We start from the raw sequence: 16,203 nt of genomic DNA, 5'->3' as shown, positions 1-16,203 counted from the left end.
CCATCTCACTAGACATCACCTGAAAATTTTTGCCAAGTTACATAATGCTTGGGAACCTAAAATGACAAGATTAAGATTCTACTGAACAACCCAATGTAATGAAAAATCAGTATCTGAGATTTAAAAGCATAAAAGTAAGTAGAAGGAAAAAAGTTCATAAGAATAGGTCACACAAAAGCTGAAAATCTAAAATTAAATATTTAATTAGAACTCTGATTTTGCTTTCAAGGTAGGTGGCATTGCACAGGCTATATTACAATCTTTGATAGTTTGCTTGTTTTTTTTGTTTTTGGTGTTTGTTTGTTTGTTTTTTTGCCAAAGAGAATACTGTTTATTTTTAACAGGCCACTTTAATATTAATACATGTGTAATAGGATCAGAACTGAAAATCAGCTAAAGATGGTAAATTTTACATTATTGGGAAAATTACAATTTTTTGTATTGTAAAAACATTTATTTTTAACAATTTACCTACATTAATCAAAAAAGTACAGCATATTTAATAATTTTACAAATTCTTCATAAAAAATATATCTCTGTACAAAAAGTTCTTTTGCACCTACTTCATGTCACAGCAGCATGTAGTGAAATGGCAGAATGAAATACTGGGAATGAAAATTAGATTGACTTGATCATAATGCCAGCGTTCTTCCCCACCCCCACCCCCCACCCTCCCATCTTTTTTTTTTTTTTTTTTTTAATAACAGCTTTTCTTTGTTTACAAAATATTTTACACAAGAAAAAAAATTATTGCAGCTAGCCTGGAGAAAGGCAAGATGTGTGATACAAGCAGCAGTTTTTAACAGCTTTGAAGCACATAACCTGTTTTTTAAAAAAAATATATAGCATGTATTATTAGCCCGTCATAATGATCTGGTCAACACTGGGGGTAAAGTCTTCTGCATATATCTCAGAAAGCAGACTTCCTGGCTGCCATTACCTGGCCACTGCACAATATTTTAAGAGTCTTATTCTGAAGAAGCACCATAGGTAAGTGCATGCATACACAGCCCTCTGTAAAATAACTTCAGGAGAAAGAGATCCAACCTGAACAGAAGACTCAAACACAGCGGAGAAGGAGAGGCATTTGAAGGATGTGGATAGAACTGACAAAACTACGAGAGCTTTCTTTTACTTGTGTTCCAGTCTGAAGCTCCTGTTTAATCAATACTCCAAACAAACACCTTAGGATAATTTGTCAGTTGTGCCCCAATTTTGAGTGTCAAAGAACACTCACTCAGGATGAATGCTCCTTACATAAGCTCCCCAAAATGAGCCACTGGCTAAAGAAGTCACAGGATTTGGGCTCTCTAACACAAAAGATCAAACAATTTAACTGTTCTCTTTTCTGGGACCTTTCCTCCAACACATTCCTTGGTGGTCAGAGTGAGACAGGTGACTGAAGAATACACTGTAAGGGCAGGAGTAGAAAACATCGATAACAGCTCCTTAGCTTGTTTTCAATACTCCTATTTTTTTCTGCCATTGCCACTACAGAAAGCCTTCCAAAGCAGTAATGTCAATTTTGAACACCTGTCAAAAACTTTAATCACACAACAGCATCCCTCCCTGGCCCACTGTTCCTACGGAAGCTCTTCATCTGCAGAGCAACTTCCTCTACGTGGGGGAGGATCAGGACAACAACTTTGATCTGATGACTTTGTTCTTTCTCAGGAAATGCGAAGGGCTCTGAGATGTGACAGATAAATGAAACTTACTGCACAAAAACCCTCAGAAATAAACAAAAAAGAAAGCCAAAAACTACTAACAAAATGAACAAGAAACTGACTGGAAAGGATTATTTATTAAATTTTCTTCAGAGTTTCTTGCTCATATGAAGAATATAACAGCTGGAGGCCCTACAATACTGTATTATATTGCTGGTATTTTTCATCTAACAGATGTAGATTTGTTAAACTGACCAAGGGTTACCTTTGAAATTTTCTTTGCGTTCTGCAACATTAGCTGAAAAAACCATTAATGGGTTTACATTACCTTTTTGGTTTGTGTATAACAGCCAGACCTACACACAGATGGACTTCAGAAACATTTTTCTACAGTTTTTGATTGCAACTGGACATTAGGACAGCTTGAAATTCAGCAAACTAAAACAAAACAACAACAACAAAAACCAAGCCTGAATTTTAAAGAAAAGCAAAGCAACTTTCCTCATTTCTGAGCTCAACGTGTATGACTAAAATCAGATTTTGCTTCATTATTTCCTGTAATTTCCTAATTTTAAAACTCAATTTAATTAATCTGCCCAATGGCATCTTTTGTTTGTTTGTTTGTTTTGATTCAATAAAACCTCTAATTCTAAGCAAATGTTAATGATTTACTCAACCATTCATATTTACAAATATTGAACTTCCTCTGTCAAACTGTGTAAGTACAAAAGCAGTGTGTTTAAAAAAATCTGAAAAGAAACAGAAAGCAAAGATAGTTGAATATTTCTATTTGTTCAAAGTAGAAACTGAATGACAGCTTGTTATAGACAATTTGCACTGGGTTTACATATGCTACTGTAATGTGTTTTAGTTCCATGTAACATCAGAAAATGATGTCATATTACAGGAAAAAAATGGAAAAAAATGCAAAAGGGAAGACTGTATTATGAGCACAGGCTCACAGGCTTTTTATGAGCTATCTAAAATAAATTACTATTCACATTTGTACATGGCAAGCAGCAGTAGCTGCTAACCCCCCTGCTGTTAAATAGTATGATACTGACAATGGTGATTGATGACTGATTTCAGAAGAAAACAATACTGGCAACGAAAGTTTCTTAGGAATGGGCTCTTGCTCTGGCTGAAAGCCTCCAGTGACTTGTAATCACATTTACAATAAAATTTAGTCAAAAATTGACAAAAGAAATATTGTCCTCTATCGCACAAGATTTTAACTGGTGCTAAGCATGGGGGTCATAATTTAATATTCCAAGTAAATTTATTGTGGAATGTTTTGCTTGGCAAAGAGTGAGTGAATGTCTATATACAATGGAAAGTGTGTAGAAACCCTGTATATTTTTACCAGTATCTTACTCAGTCATCCATAACACTCTAGTGCAAAAAATTTGTGCATTAACATTTTGCAATATAACGGCTGATTGGGAAATTGGTAAACTGCCCTACGTATGAGATACACTGTACGTTTCTTTAATTTTAGCAAGATTTCAATGGTAAAGCATTTGCAGGTGTATGCAATCTCAAGGAAGGTTGTCTTCTCCTTCAAGAGAGCTTTATTTCTTCAGAATATTCCCGGGGATAATCTGTGGTGCTATCACTTGTCACAGTACTCAAAGGATTTATCCAAGTGCCCAGAAGAATGCATTGAAAGGCATCCAGCCACATACAAATATGAAAGTCTGAGGCATTAAATATGACAAATTGGCATGACTCTGCAGTCTTCCTTAAAGTGTGCCTTGATTTGAAGCAGATGCAGCCAGGCATTTTGATCCATCTTAAAGAGATGAAAAAATATTCTTTGTCTGATCCCCAGAAGACTGACACGTTTTTACCAGAAAATTTAGCTGCATGTAGGCTGACAGAAGATGTTAAAGATTACAGCAGCAAAGCCAAGAGAAGAAGGGAAACTGGTATATGGCACCAAAGGAATTACTGCTTGTCCATCAGAGGTATGGCTATGAATCAGTCATATTGGGCACTGAAGGCTATACCACTGTACAAACTGTGTTCAGAGTCGTATCAAACCTCACAGCCTTTGCCTCTGTGGGTTTTAAGTTTGTGTCATACATGGGATTTTCAAATGAAGCCTGTCCATTACTGTTTTCATGTCCAGCATACCCATTGTACTGTACTTTTGGTCTTGTTCTGGGAAAAAAAGACAGGAAATTATCATTAGTAACCCTTAAAAAGAAACTTTCTATAATTATTGCAAGTTTTATCTATAATGTTTCCATCCTGTCTACACAAGCTTCACGACCCTAAAAGTGGTAATAGGAGACCCATAAAAGATGTTGCAGGGACTTAAAATGTAAGAGAAATCTGTCTGGAAGTTATTTTGCATAGCATGAAGAAAGAAAATTAATTCCTAATGGGCAAACTGATGCTACAAAGCACTGAGGCAATGTAGGGAAAAAATAGGTATGCATTTTCCACTATAAAAATGTCAAAAGAATGACAATTTCATAGCTGCTTGTTAGTGCCAAAATTGGCAGCCAAAAGTAAAGCAACGTACAACAAAAGTTCAAAGAAAAATCAAGCTGGAACTGATAATGTTTATAATATTTTCTGTCAGTAGTAACAATTGTGATATTTTCTGATGACATTTTCAGTTTTAGATTGCTAGTCTAACCATAAAAGAATCCTTACACAGAGTGGAAATACTTATTCCAGCTTTACTAAATTAAAAACTTACCAATTTACAAATACATATCCTTGCCTTTCTAAAGTATTGATATTAAAATAAAAAATACAGTAACATCGTTAATTGGTGAATTTATTTTGATCATCAAGCAAATTCTAACTGAATTCCCTGGAAATTTGGGATTTTACCCACACTAATTTTTACAGTATACCTAGGAAGGCACGTGGACCATCTGCGCAAATGTTCTGATGAAGATCAATACAAATTGTCAATTTAAAAGACTTGAATGGAGTAGATGACTAGGTGTACATAGAAAGATGAGAGTGAGTGGCTCCTAATTAATCCTTTTGATAGCATGTTGGGTTTTAGATGAGATAAACACCCACAGACTTTATTGACTTAGATGTTTTTGAGCAGAGGTAGAGGGAACTGTTCAGTAATTTGCTGCTATCAGCTTTTATTACCATTCCAGAGCAGGAAGTTAGCGTTGCACCATTGAAGTGCCGTAACACATCTCCTGGGTACTCCTAAATCTAAGTCAGTGCAAAGTCAGCCAGCATAGCTTGTATCAGGCAACTCTTACACTGACATAGCAAGTGTTCAGAATATGTTGCACTGCTAGTGGTAGTAACCTTCATATAAGGGTCAGTAATTTCAGTTATTCCAGATAGGTCTGCCATAGCATGCCTGCTTGCTTCCATAAATACTTCAAGCAATAAACACTACTAACTACCTTGACAGAGATTTTATATGTCCAAACATATGTAATCAGATTGATCAAATCCTAAGTAATAATCACATTAATTTTGACATTTCAATATCAAAGGATACAAAGAATTGTCTTTCAGTATAGTATCTATCTTTCAGAAAGAATTTATCTTTCAGTAACCACTCTTCTATTTTGGACAGTGTTTTGCCACCATGAAGAACACAAAGCTTTAAGGATGTTCACATTATTATGCAAAGCTCTATTAAAACATACTAAGCCAATAATTAAATGAAAAATAAAACAGAATTGTGCAGACTTTCTGATATATCCAGTAAAATGATATCCTATTGTATTATATTTTACTAATTTAACCTTAAATCTCTTAGCATCTAGAAGTGTCTAAACAAATACATAAAGAAGGTTCAGTATATCATTTTATACATGTAATTAAAATCGGGCAAGAAAGTCAATGAAGGAGTGCAAAATGTAGATGCTTGGTGCTGAATAAATGTAAAACAATTTAGAAAAAGAATCTCATGATAAAACTTCAGAAAAGGGTCCTTGAAAATCAAACTCTTTTTTAGAAAATTATTCTGGTTTAGATAGCAGATAGGAAAACCATCACTGGACAGATGTCAGTAATGAAAATTGACAACCTACAAATAAATATGTCTTTTTCTGCATATTTTCATTTTAGAAGTAACAAAACATGATTAGAAATCTTAACTAGGAGCTTCCCTAAGTGTAAGTAAATAAATATATTTTAATTTTGTTCAGAAAGACTGAGATGCTCTCTTCATTCCTGAAGCAATCCCTGTCTGTCAGATGAAAGGTACAGAAAATGTGCAAAAGAGGTTAAACAATCTTGGTTCTAATTAGATGATATTAATCTGACATAAGCACAGCAGAAATACCCATAAAATTGTCCCCTAAGAAGACCTTCAAATTCTCTGATATAAACGGTCTTTAGGGGCATAACTACTATAGCATCATTGTGGAAATTTCATGTTGTTATTCTGGTCTTTAAGGTAATTTCAAGAAAGTCCCTTCAGAAGTCACAGATTCTGTTCTCTTTCCTTTGGAACATCCTTTGTTTTGAAGAGAATAAAGGTGACCTAAAATTACGTTACATCAGTAACCTGTCATTTTCTGATGACAATATGACACTGATAACCCCCCTAAAAACTGTAGTTTAATGGAAGGAATTGTTTGAAAATATAAAAAAGGAAGAATATTCTTTGAAAGTTGAAGTTATGAGTAACATCTCCTTTTTCAAGCATCTAACACATTTAAATTAGATAAAGGTAGACAGAACTGCAATGCTGCACCAGCAGTACCATAAACCTTGGGATTACAGCTGCTCGTCTGAAGACTAAGTTTAAGAGAGATAAAATACATGTATATTTCTACTAATAGAGAACTGAATCTCCGCTGCTCACGTAGGACCTAACAAAGTTCATACAATAAACCACAAAATGTACCCCTATGTCACAATACAGTTTTATTAATTTTTTCTTAGAGTTAGCCTCCTCTTTCTAAGACCAAAGTGACAGCAATGTTCCCTTTACATTCCAGCTCTTCGCTCAATCTGAATGCCTGTGCTTTCATGCTGCTGTTCAGGCTCCCCCCATTGCAGAACAGGAGCTATCTGAGAATGCAGACCTGTAGGCATCAGAAAGGCATCTTAAAATAACATGTTCTGAGACAGAGTTCGCAGCTCTTCCTAGGCAGGTTTTTTTAACAAAAAGCTATATTACATTTCAAGACATGTATCATTTTAACTGGAGTTCACAAGTTCAAGCCCCGCTGCAATTTCTTTTTCCCAAATCTAATGCTGAGGTAGGTAGACAGTCCAGTCCATCATAGGGCAGCGGTGGACTTCAGTTTGTCTACGTGATTTCTTATGATCACAAAATACTCTTGGTATCATAATTATAAAGCAAAAGTTTTAAAAGTATGTTATTAAAAATCAGCATTTCTGTTAAACACCATTTTGCAAACTGCAAATAACACAAGGAGCTCAAAGAGTATTGTGGCTGAATACCAAAAAAGTAAGAATTGTTCCAGAAAGCTCTAGCCAGACAGCGCTCAGAATGAGCAAATGTTCAAAAGAAAAATAGGTATCAGCTTTTAAAACAAATTTCAGACAAGATGGTTGGATTTATTTTATTATCTAATGACATAAAATTTTCATATGAGCTGAAGTGATGCCAATTCTAGTAGTATCCACTAGCTTATTCAGCATGTACTGTAAGTAGTCTCATTATGGGCTGTTCCCTCATGAGATTTATGGATTTTTCAGCTTGTATAATTAATACTCATAGCATTTTGAAAGAAGCAGCATACATTCAATTTAATAAAGCATTAAAATGAAAAAATAAAACATGTGACCTGAGATTTCAATCCGATTCAGCCTAATGAACCAAGAAGGTTGTTAGGTCTTAGCTCCTTTAACACAGTGACTCATTTTTCTAATTGTTCACCATTAAGAACTTCCCTGCACTGAACCCCTTCGTGGGAATAATTGGAACTATTTGTCTTTCTAGAGTAAAGATATTCTTGAAAGCTTTAGTATGGTGTTCTCTAGTTACATTTAACTATCAAACTTAAAATAAAAAGCTTATGAAGTTACTGAATAACATTTACAATACCTGTGTTTGTAGAGGTAAAATGCAAACCCTGATAATATTAGAGCAAAGAATGGTACCAGGATGGCAGCTGCAACGGAACTGCTGTTTGTACCGTAGTAGTGATTTGAAAGGTCTGTGTCTGCACTTAAAGGACCTGAAAAGAAACAAAAAAGGCAGAAATAAATTTCCTGGGTTTTCTATCTCATGCTTCTCTTTTTATTCAAGAATGAAAGAAAACGGTGTCTTGATAAAATAATTCTATTTAAAAACATGAAATAAATAGCATGCAGTATCATAGTATAAATCTTGTTAATACCACTTAATAATGTATCAATAACTATCCAAATTATTTGAAAACAGTATTCAGCAAGTAAAATAATTAAGTACACCTCTCATGAGTCATTTAATAAAGTTAAGCCATATACCTTCTGAAAAAAAAAAATAAAAAATTAAAACTGCAAAAAGTATTCTATGCCTGCAGTCTTAATATTCAGCTTCAAAACAACAAGCAATGTGAGACCAGAACAAACATGGAATAGGAAGGGAAAACTGAGGTAACTGCAACAAACCCTAAGGGTTCTGTTTGGCTCAACAGCATTCCTGAGTGTGTGCAACTGTGTGCGTGTCAGGGCTGCTTTACAACCCCTCTTAGAGGTGATTTAGAGCCTCTGGCAGTGGCAGGTGTGTTTACACTGGGATAAAACGGAGGTGCAGAGAATGCAAAGGCAGTCACCTGGGGCACAGCCTTGCTGGGTTCCTGTTGGGGACAAGCAGATAAACCAGACTATAAGGCATTTTGCAGAACCCATTCTTCCATCAGTATAAAGAAATCATTGTTAAATTGCTTAAATAGGTGGCCGACTTGATAATTCAAATTTTGAAGGATTCAAAATAATTTTATAGTGAAAAATACAGAAAAATTTTATAGGAAGAAAAACATATTTTAAGAGCCAACTCCGTGTTGCCAGTTTGAACTCACAGCTCTTCAGAGAGCAATATATAGATTCTATCCAAGGAGGAGAGGCCAGGACAGAGGGAAAGCACAGCAAGGATGGGGCTGCGACAAATATCCAGGCTTGCTATTCTGGGATATTTTTGCTGATGCTAGTGAAGAATAGGAGACATTGGCGTTTACCACTCCAAAATGTTCCAACCCACCAGTACACGCTGTCTCAAACACCACAGCTCCCTCATCGATGGCAAGTGTCATTCAGTCTTTTTAGGACTCCAGCAGAGACCAGTTACATAGCAGCGACACAGCCATTGCCCTGCTTTCAGCAGTCTACTAAAATCTAAGTTGCAAAACGGAGAAAGAAGCAAACGATTCTCCTATGGTTTCTTGCAGTTCAAGCTTAATGTGAAAGAGGAATGAGGTAACTTTTTGTTCTGTTAGATATTTTTAAAACCTTGACGTTTCAATTGCTAATATTATAATACATTTTGTGCAATTCATTTTACAAATTGTATTAAATCCTAGGAAGTAATCAAGTTCCCTTTAAAGCTAAGACAGCCCCCCCAGGATTTTCAGAATTGCCAGATTTGATCACTACACATGACAAAATACTGTACTTCAATATTTTTCACTGCCTTAATTTTCTGTCACATTTCAGACTTCTGTATATTTCTCTGCAGAACTGGTGAAAGCAAACCTTTCCAAATTAATAAACCTACTGCTGCAGTAGTTCGATCATGTTATGAGCTTTATCACACTGTGGAGCATCTTAATTAACATTGAACTATTTTGGAGTAGAACCAGTGTATTATAAAAATCTTTGGACTTTAGTAATCCAATATTTGTCCCAATACTCAAGGTGTGGAAGGCCTGTTGGCATAGTTTTATGTATTTGCATTGTATTGCATATGTACTGCACATTCTCCAATCAGTCTAAATTAAAGACAGATGGAATCAAGCAGTTACCGCAGTTAAGAAAAGTTTAAGAGATGCTAATAAAAATACTCCCTTGAATATTTTATTGAAGAAGTAATAGAAGTTGAAAAAAAGTGCATGCAGTTATCACTGTCTTCTTCCTTTAATATCACAATCCCCAGCTCTTTTTCCAATTATTTGGAGTAATTAATAAAAAACAAAGTAATGATCAAATTCATTGTAGTCAGCTTATATCAGCAAAAACCCCTGGAATTAATATTCTAACTCTTATTTAAAATTCTAACCAAGTACTGAAACAGGCAGAAATATGTAGGATCAATAGAACTCTTAATTTATATCTCAAATCTATTACCACTACACATATGATAGAAACATTTTAATGGATAAGTAGCAGGAAAATTATAAAATATCTAATCAGAATTCAGCTAAAAGAAAGCAGTACTTTGAAATTCATAATAAGCAATTTTTGGTATGAAGTTTTTGTATGGAATTTTTAAAAAATTTAAATGCAAATTTTTTTTGTGTAACAACATTTAAAACTAGGCGCAAACTTCCATTTAGATAATTTCTTTTTAAGTTATCTCTGTTTGATAACTGACTCACATTTAATACTTAGTACTCAAAACTTCTATTGGAGGTAATTGAATATTCTATCTCTCTACAGTTTTCGAAGTACCACATTTAGTGTAACCAAGCTTGAAATTTTTAACTGAAGTTTACAACCTTTAATTTGCATTGGAGAAGTGTTGACCAGGTTCAGACTGTGCATTGGGTGCACTTTTCATTATGGAAGATAAACTTTGCTGCAATTCTGGACAATTTGAATTTTATTCATGTATGAGACTCAATATTTCAACACAGTCTGGTCTACTTATTACAATCATTTTCACAGCTGTTTGTGATTAAACATATCCTGATGTAAACTTTGTATTTCTTCTGACAGCATTATCATGATGAGAAATGGGAAAGCCTATTGTACTGCTCTAATTTAGGTATTGATTGCTACCACAGCCAAAACCAGAAAAGTGGAAATATCTGCATGCTAATAGAATTTAAAAAAAAAAAAAAAAAAAAAAAAAAGCAAAAGATAGTTTGGTTTACTTTTAATTTAAAAACCATACTTTGTCAGTGGGAAACCTGTTATTTAATAGAGGGTTATTCAGTAAGATAATAAATGTTTTTAAAGATTTCACAAAATAACAGGGGTTTCTTTAGCCTCCTAAAACCAGCAGCAGTCAGGTGAAGTTCAAATTCTGATAATACACAGTGAAGACATTATTGCACAAGCTGTGTACTTCTACCCTTTAGACGGTTACTGAGTTCTCTCCATACATACTAAAAATAATACTTTTTGTAAGAAAATATTCATTAGGAGCACTTCGTTATTGTTGTTTGGAGCCTTCAAATGCATTTTCCCTCTAACCCCTAGCCCAGGGTTCCAACTGCCTGGCATTGGTACAGCATGGCTCACTTTTACTAAGAGAACTGCTGCTGAAGTGGGAGAAGTGTGACAGTGAAAGCCATGCAAGGTATGAAAAGTAGAATTACAGGGAGAAGAGTAACTTCTGAGACAAAGACGGTTAGCAGCTCAAGGATTTAAGAGAAAAAATATCAACACGGAAAGCAAGTCAGCAGCTTCCAAGGATCAACAGAGGCTGGACCTTCTTCACCTGACTGCTAACTGCTGGATAGCAGAGACTCTTTGGGGTGCCTCCTGGGGTGTGAGGAGTGTATTGATATATAGCCTCATAGCTCCTTAGTGCTAGCTATCTATTTGTGCATTAGCTAATGCACAACTGTCCTGTACTCTGAAGCTGTGACTATCCTGTTTAGATGTAGAGTTTCACTGTGAATTATGAAAATTGTGCAAAAATTATCTGGAGAAGGAGGACACCTTTATAGAGTGAAATTTAAAATTCACACGGCTCAAGATGTTCAACACTTTTAAGAGCTGATCAGTTTCAAGAAATGTACATGTATTTCACAGTCATTGATCTAATATATCACAGACCAATTAATTATTCATATTTCATATTCTTGTCTATATTTGTTATCTTAATCTAGACAAGCTAAAAAAGTATTTTGAAGAAAAAAAAAAAAGAAAGAGAAGTGGGTCATTGTATTTCCCCAGAGGAAATAAGTACAGGAAAATAATCATTTGGTGAAGTAAATTTCTCTCCTCACAAAGCCACCTTTTCATACAATTTTAAAGGACAGTCCGGACTGGAATGAACAAGGCCAAGATTTTAGAATAAACATCTTCTAGAACTGTAGTGGTGGTGAGGCACAGGCACTCAGCAATTACAGAAACTGAACCTAGCCACAGACTTGTGGTCTTTAGAGACCAAGTTATTAAAATATAACAAACAAAAAGCCCCCAGAAATGACTGATTACTTGGCAAAGGAGGTTAAATGATTTGGTGTCCCAAGTTGGGCCCCTTAAGCAGGCTCAGATACAGTTCTAATTCTTTTGGCAGACTGATAACAGAGATCTCTTTGCCCTTTGGGTTATTCTCTAAGGCTACAAGCAAACAGAATTGCTTCTGAAAGAGGATAAACAGTACTTAGAAACAAAAGTTCTTTCTGTTTTTATGTCATTAAGTTCCAAGACTGGACATATCCACTGAGCCTGGTCTTTCTCTAGTATCGTGTGATAGGGAATTCTTCATCAAATAGATTGGTCTTTCACACTTAACCAAGTATTTCTCAGTAAATCCTGTTCTTTGAAGTATGCTTGCAGGTGAAGCATTATGTATGCACTAGTGCATGCATAGTTTAATGCATACTTCTGGCTTAGTGTAAAGGCAGCAAATAATTTAACATCCTGAAGAAACGGAAATATGTTAAGTCTTCAGCTGGAGGACATATGAGATCATTATCTCAGCAGAATATTCATGAACAGAATAGATTTAACAACCAAAGAAAGTTATCCTTGAATATGAGAGGGTATGGACAAATATTATGACCTGTGTTGGCTGGAAATTTGCTGCTTCCTTTTAGCTGTAGGTCCTTCAATAGAGAACAAGGAACCTATAGAAAATCAGTGTCTATTTAGCAAACACATAAAGAAATCTTCTAAAAGAGATGGTATCTGCATTTGCAGCAAGCTCTCTGCTGAGATGTCAAAGCTGAAGATGAAAGGCCCTCAGCCTAGGAATGCATGTGTAACTTGGACACTTCAGCTCTTTACTAGCCTTAGGAACGTACAAACTGAGCTCCCATATTGCAGCTCTAAACAGTGATACAGACAATGTTTTCCACTACCATAGAATACATCTGCTGGAGAATGCTGTAACTGCTGAATTGTCATTCTGCTTGTTCTTCATTTACCTCCATGAGTTATTAATTTCACTGCTAAAACACATGGATCCAAACTTTATATAGGTAGGTGGCAAACCATGGACATCTTTTTTGGCCTGGCTTATTTAACAAACACATAAAAGTATATGTGTTTCTTTTCCGAGTTAAGTAAAGGTGGCCCGTCCACCCGTGTCCAGTCCAGTAAGTAGTCCAAACTGGTAAAATTTGTCAATTCCAATTCATATTTTGTCAAAATTTGGGTTGATGTGACACGTCATGAATACAAGTTCCAACTTACTCTCCCAACCTTTCCAGGGCCAGGGTAACAGAGCAGGAGTACCAGGGGTAGTTTTATTAAAGAATCAATAGTAATACAGCAAGGCAACGAATGACAATAAAGCAAGAACAATATGAGACAGAGCAATAAATACAATAAGAACAACCAACAGTAATACAGCAAAACACAATATAACCAGAACAGTAACAATAATTAAGTCCTTACAATAGATCTCGAATGACTCACAAATATATGTACGATATCGACAGAAGTAAATAAAGCTTTCCTTGACATACATCGCGCAATTCTTTCTTGTCGGGAGGTTGAGATTCCTAATGCTTTCAACACCTCGTAATTGCCAGAATACCATTTACCTCGTGCGCCCACAGGGAATCCCTTAAATTTGATATTTTTAGCAGTCGTCAATTCTTGAATTTGACTTTTAAGATGGCAATATTTCTTTACTTTTTCTGCCGCCGCGTCCGCCAGTGATGACAGTTTACTCTCATATCGAATTGTTACATCAATAACCATCGCCTGGTCCCCTTTTACGAATACAAGATCAGGCTTGTAGATCTCATTTTGTTCATCTTTTAGGATGGGCTCTTGGAATACGATCCAGTCCTTCTTTTTTACTTCAGTTATCAGTAAATCGCACAATTGGTTGTGTCTTTTAATTCTGGCGTCTTGCACCGTGGGGCAGTACCCAATGATATGAGCACTTGATTCATTTTCCGCTTGACAGTGTCGACAAGATTTTATATGCGACTCCTGTCTCCCCCTTGCCAGGAATTCCCTAGTGGGGTACACGTTAGCTCTCAATTGTAGTGCCGTGAGGAGTTTGCGGTGAGGAATGCCTCTATAGCATTCAAGCCAATTATTACTGATTTTATCCTTCTCAAAGTTGGCAATACCATGGCCCTGGGACTGTAACTTGGTCCAATTAATAAATTCCTGTTTACACCAGTCACAAGGTTTAGGAAAGATGGTTTTGGGAGTTGGTAGTTCCCATTCTGAAGCCAATTCATCCTCGCCCAGTTCCTTAAGAAAAAAACCCCACAAACACTCCCCAAACAAAACGAACAAACCGTACTCTCACTGTTTTGAGGTATCAAAGGCTGCTAAACAAGACAGATGTTTGAACAAATCTTGATGCTCTGCTTTTACAGTGTGCTTGTTAAAATCAGAAGGAAAAAGCAGCTTAGCTATTACAGTGATAAGGATTACATGAAAGTACAGGCAGACAAATAATCTGTCCCACAGACGAGTTCACTCTGAAGACTGAAATTGTATTTGGCTTCAGTAATTGGCAGTTCTTGGGCTGAGATTCTGAAGAGTAAGGTTTCCACCCCTTGTGACTAAACATATATAGCAATTTGAGAGGTGGCCAAGAGAAGCAAATCCACAGCACAACTGCTATTACAGCAGTTAATAGAGCACAGAAATACAAGGGAGATTTGGCAGAACTTTAAAGGGCATTGGGTACAGCACCAATGAAGTTAATGGAACCAAGGCAATTTATAAAATGTAGATACAGTCTGCTATAGATACATTAGCTAGGCTGTCTCCTCCTCCTAGCCCAGTACTTTCCTGTATATATACTGTGCTTTGACCACTCTGCAGTAGTTCCAGGGTCAGGAAATGCAGGTGTCTACACCTGGTATTTGCCAAAACTATTTTAGGAGTAAATATTTTATGAGTAAATGTTTTATAATGTTTTATTAGTTTTTATAACAAAATTATTTTATCAGTAAAATAATGTTTTTCACCAGCCACTGGAGCACTTCAGTCCCTAAATGTAATATATACCTCAATCACTCATTTAATATTTTTGACAGCGAAGTAGAATTCTATCTAAATACATACACATTCTGAAAAAGTTCACCAGCAACAAGCACTCTCCAAATGACACTATTAAAATCAGAGTTGATTCTGTGCTTTTAATCTCCTATATGATTCTGACTGCAATTTATACATTTGAGCAGAAAACGTCTTTGCATTGCATGACACCCCTGTTACTATCAAAAAGACATTCGCAGTTGCAATGGCATTCTATTAAGAGCATCCTGTAGTCATCTTATTAGGTTGGTATACTAGAAAACATGAGATAGTAACATGTTAAGCAGAGTTAAATTGGGATTTGAAATGTATATTTGAAATATGCATATTTTGCTATATTTTTTATAATAACAATGGTATGAAATAAACATGCTTAATTCAGCTAGATAGCCAAGTCATTTGTTGAATTCACTCTTGCAAGACCCAAAGAGGTTATATGTATTAGAGCTTTATGAATGCATTTACCTTGTCTTTGGAGCATAAATTTTCCAAAGTCTTTTCCATGTATATCACCTTGATAGGTAAAAACCCCTCTTTGAAGCCCTGAGGATACCTAGAATATGTTGAAACAGAAAAAAGATTTCTGAAACAAATAAATAAGAATGTTTAGCCATTTATTTTTCTGACTTACAGTAGCTGTATGGAGCCCAATTTTTCACTTTTATCCTTTAAAATATTAGTGAACTCTCTATGCTTATACAATATTTATCATTTTAAGGTTGCAAAAGTATTAAACAAAGTTTCGAAATAACACCTGGAATGACTTTAAAATATCTGATGTATATTGCTGAGTTTTAAAATTCTTCAACTGGCATACACATAATTGAATTAGTATACAGATATAGAAGTCCACTGCATTACCAGATTTTAAATTACCTTCCAGAGAAAGCATCATGAGGCACAAAGGAGAACTGCAAAGAGTAAAATAACTCTCTTTTTTCTTCAAGATTAAATATAATTTTATTACAGTGAACTATTTACCAAACCAAAAAAGGACAATATTTCTAAAGGTAAAATTCCCACTCTCATCTAAGAAAACAAGGTAAAAACATGGCAAAATATGCTGATTCACTCCACTTTCCCCTTAGTAAACCAAAAATTCTAATGGGATTGTGGCAGATGGAAGTTTGTATATATATATTTTAAAACAAAAATAACGTGTTCTCTACATTGACATCTAGAGTGCTGTATTCCATACTTGTAATATAAAAAGTTGGATAGAGTTATATAGGAA

General features: G+C 35.3%; 1 protein-coding gene across 1 annotated transcript in view; it reads right to left on the bottom strand.

Moving 5' to 3' along the window:
* Positions 1–770: 770 nt before the first annotated feature.
* CSMD1 (CUB and Sushi multiple domains 1) overlaps positions 771–16,203 on the bottom strand; it is a 1,244,565-nt gene continuing 1,229,132 nt past the window's right edge. The window contains exons 68-70 of the mRNA XM_049818613.1: positions 15,435–15,522; positions 7,687–7,819; positions 771–3,830 (exon numbers count right to left, since the gene is read on the bottom strand). Coding sequence (XP_049674570.1) covers positions 3,671–3,830; positions 7,687–7,819; positions 15,435–15,522 — 381 coding nt within the window. The 3' untranslated portion in view covers positions 771–3,670. The remainder of the gene's footprint in view (positions 3,831–7,686; positions 7,820–15,434; positions 15,523–16,203) is intronic.

Source organism: Accipiter gentilis, chromosome 16 (assembly GCF_929443795.1).
Source record: "Accipiter gentilis chromosome 16, bAccGen1.1, whole genome shotgun sequence".
Taxonomy (NCBI): Eukaryota; Metazoa; Chordata; class Aves; order Accipitriformes; family Accipitridae; genus Astur; species Astur gentilis.
Note: the sequence above shows the minus strand (reverse complement) of the source record. Positions and strands in the feature narration are given on the sequence as shown.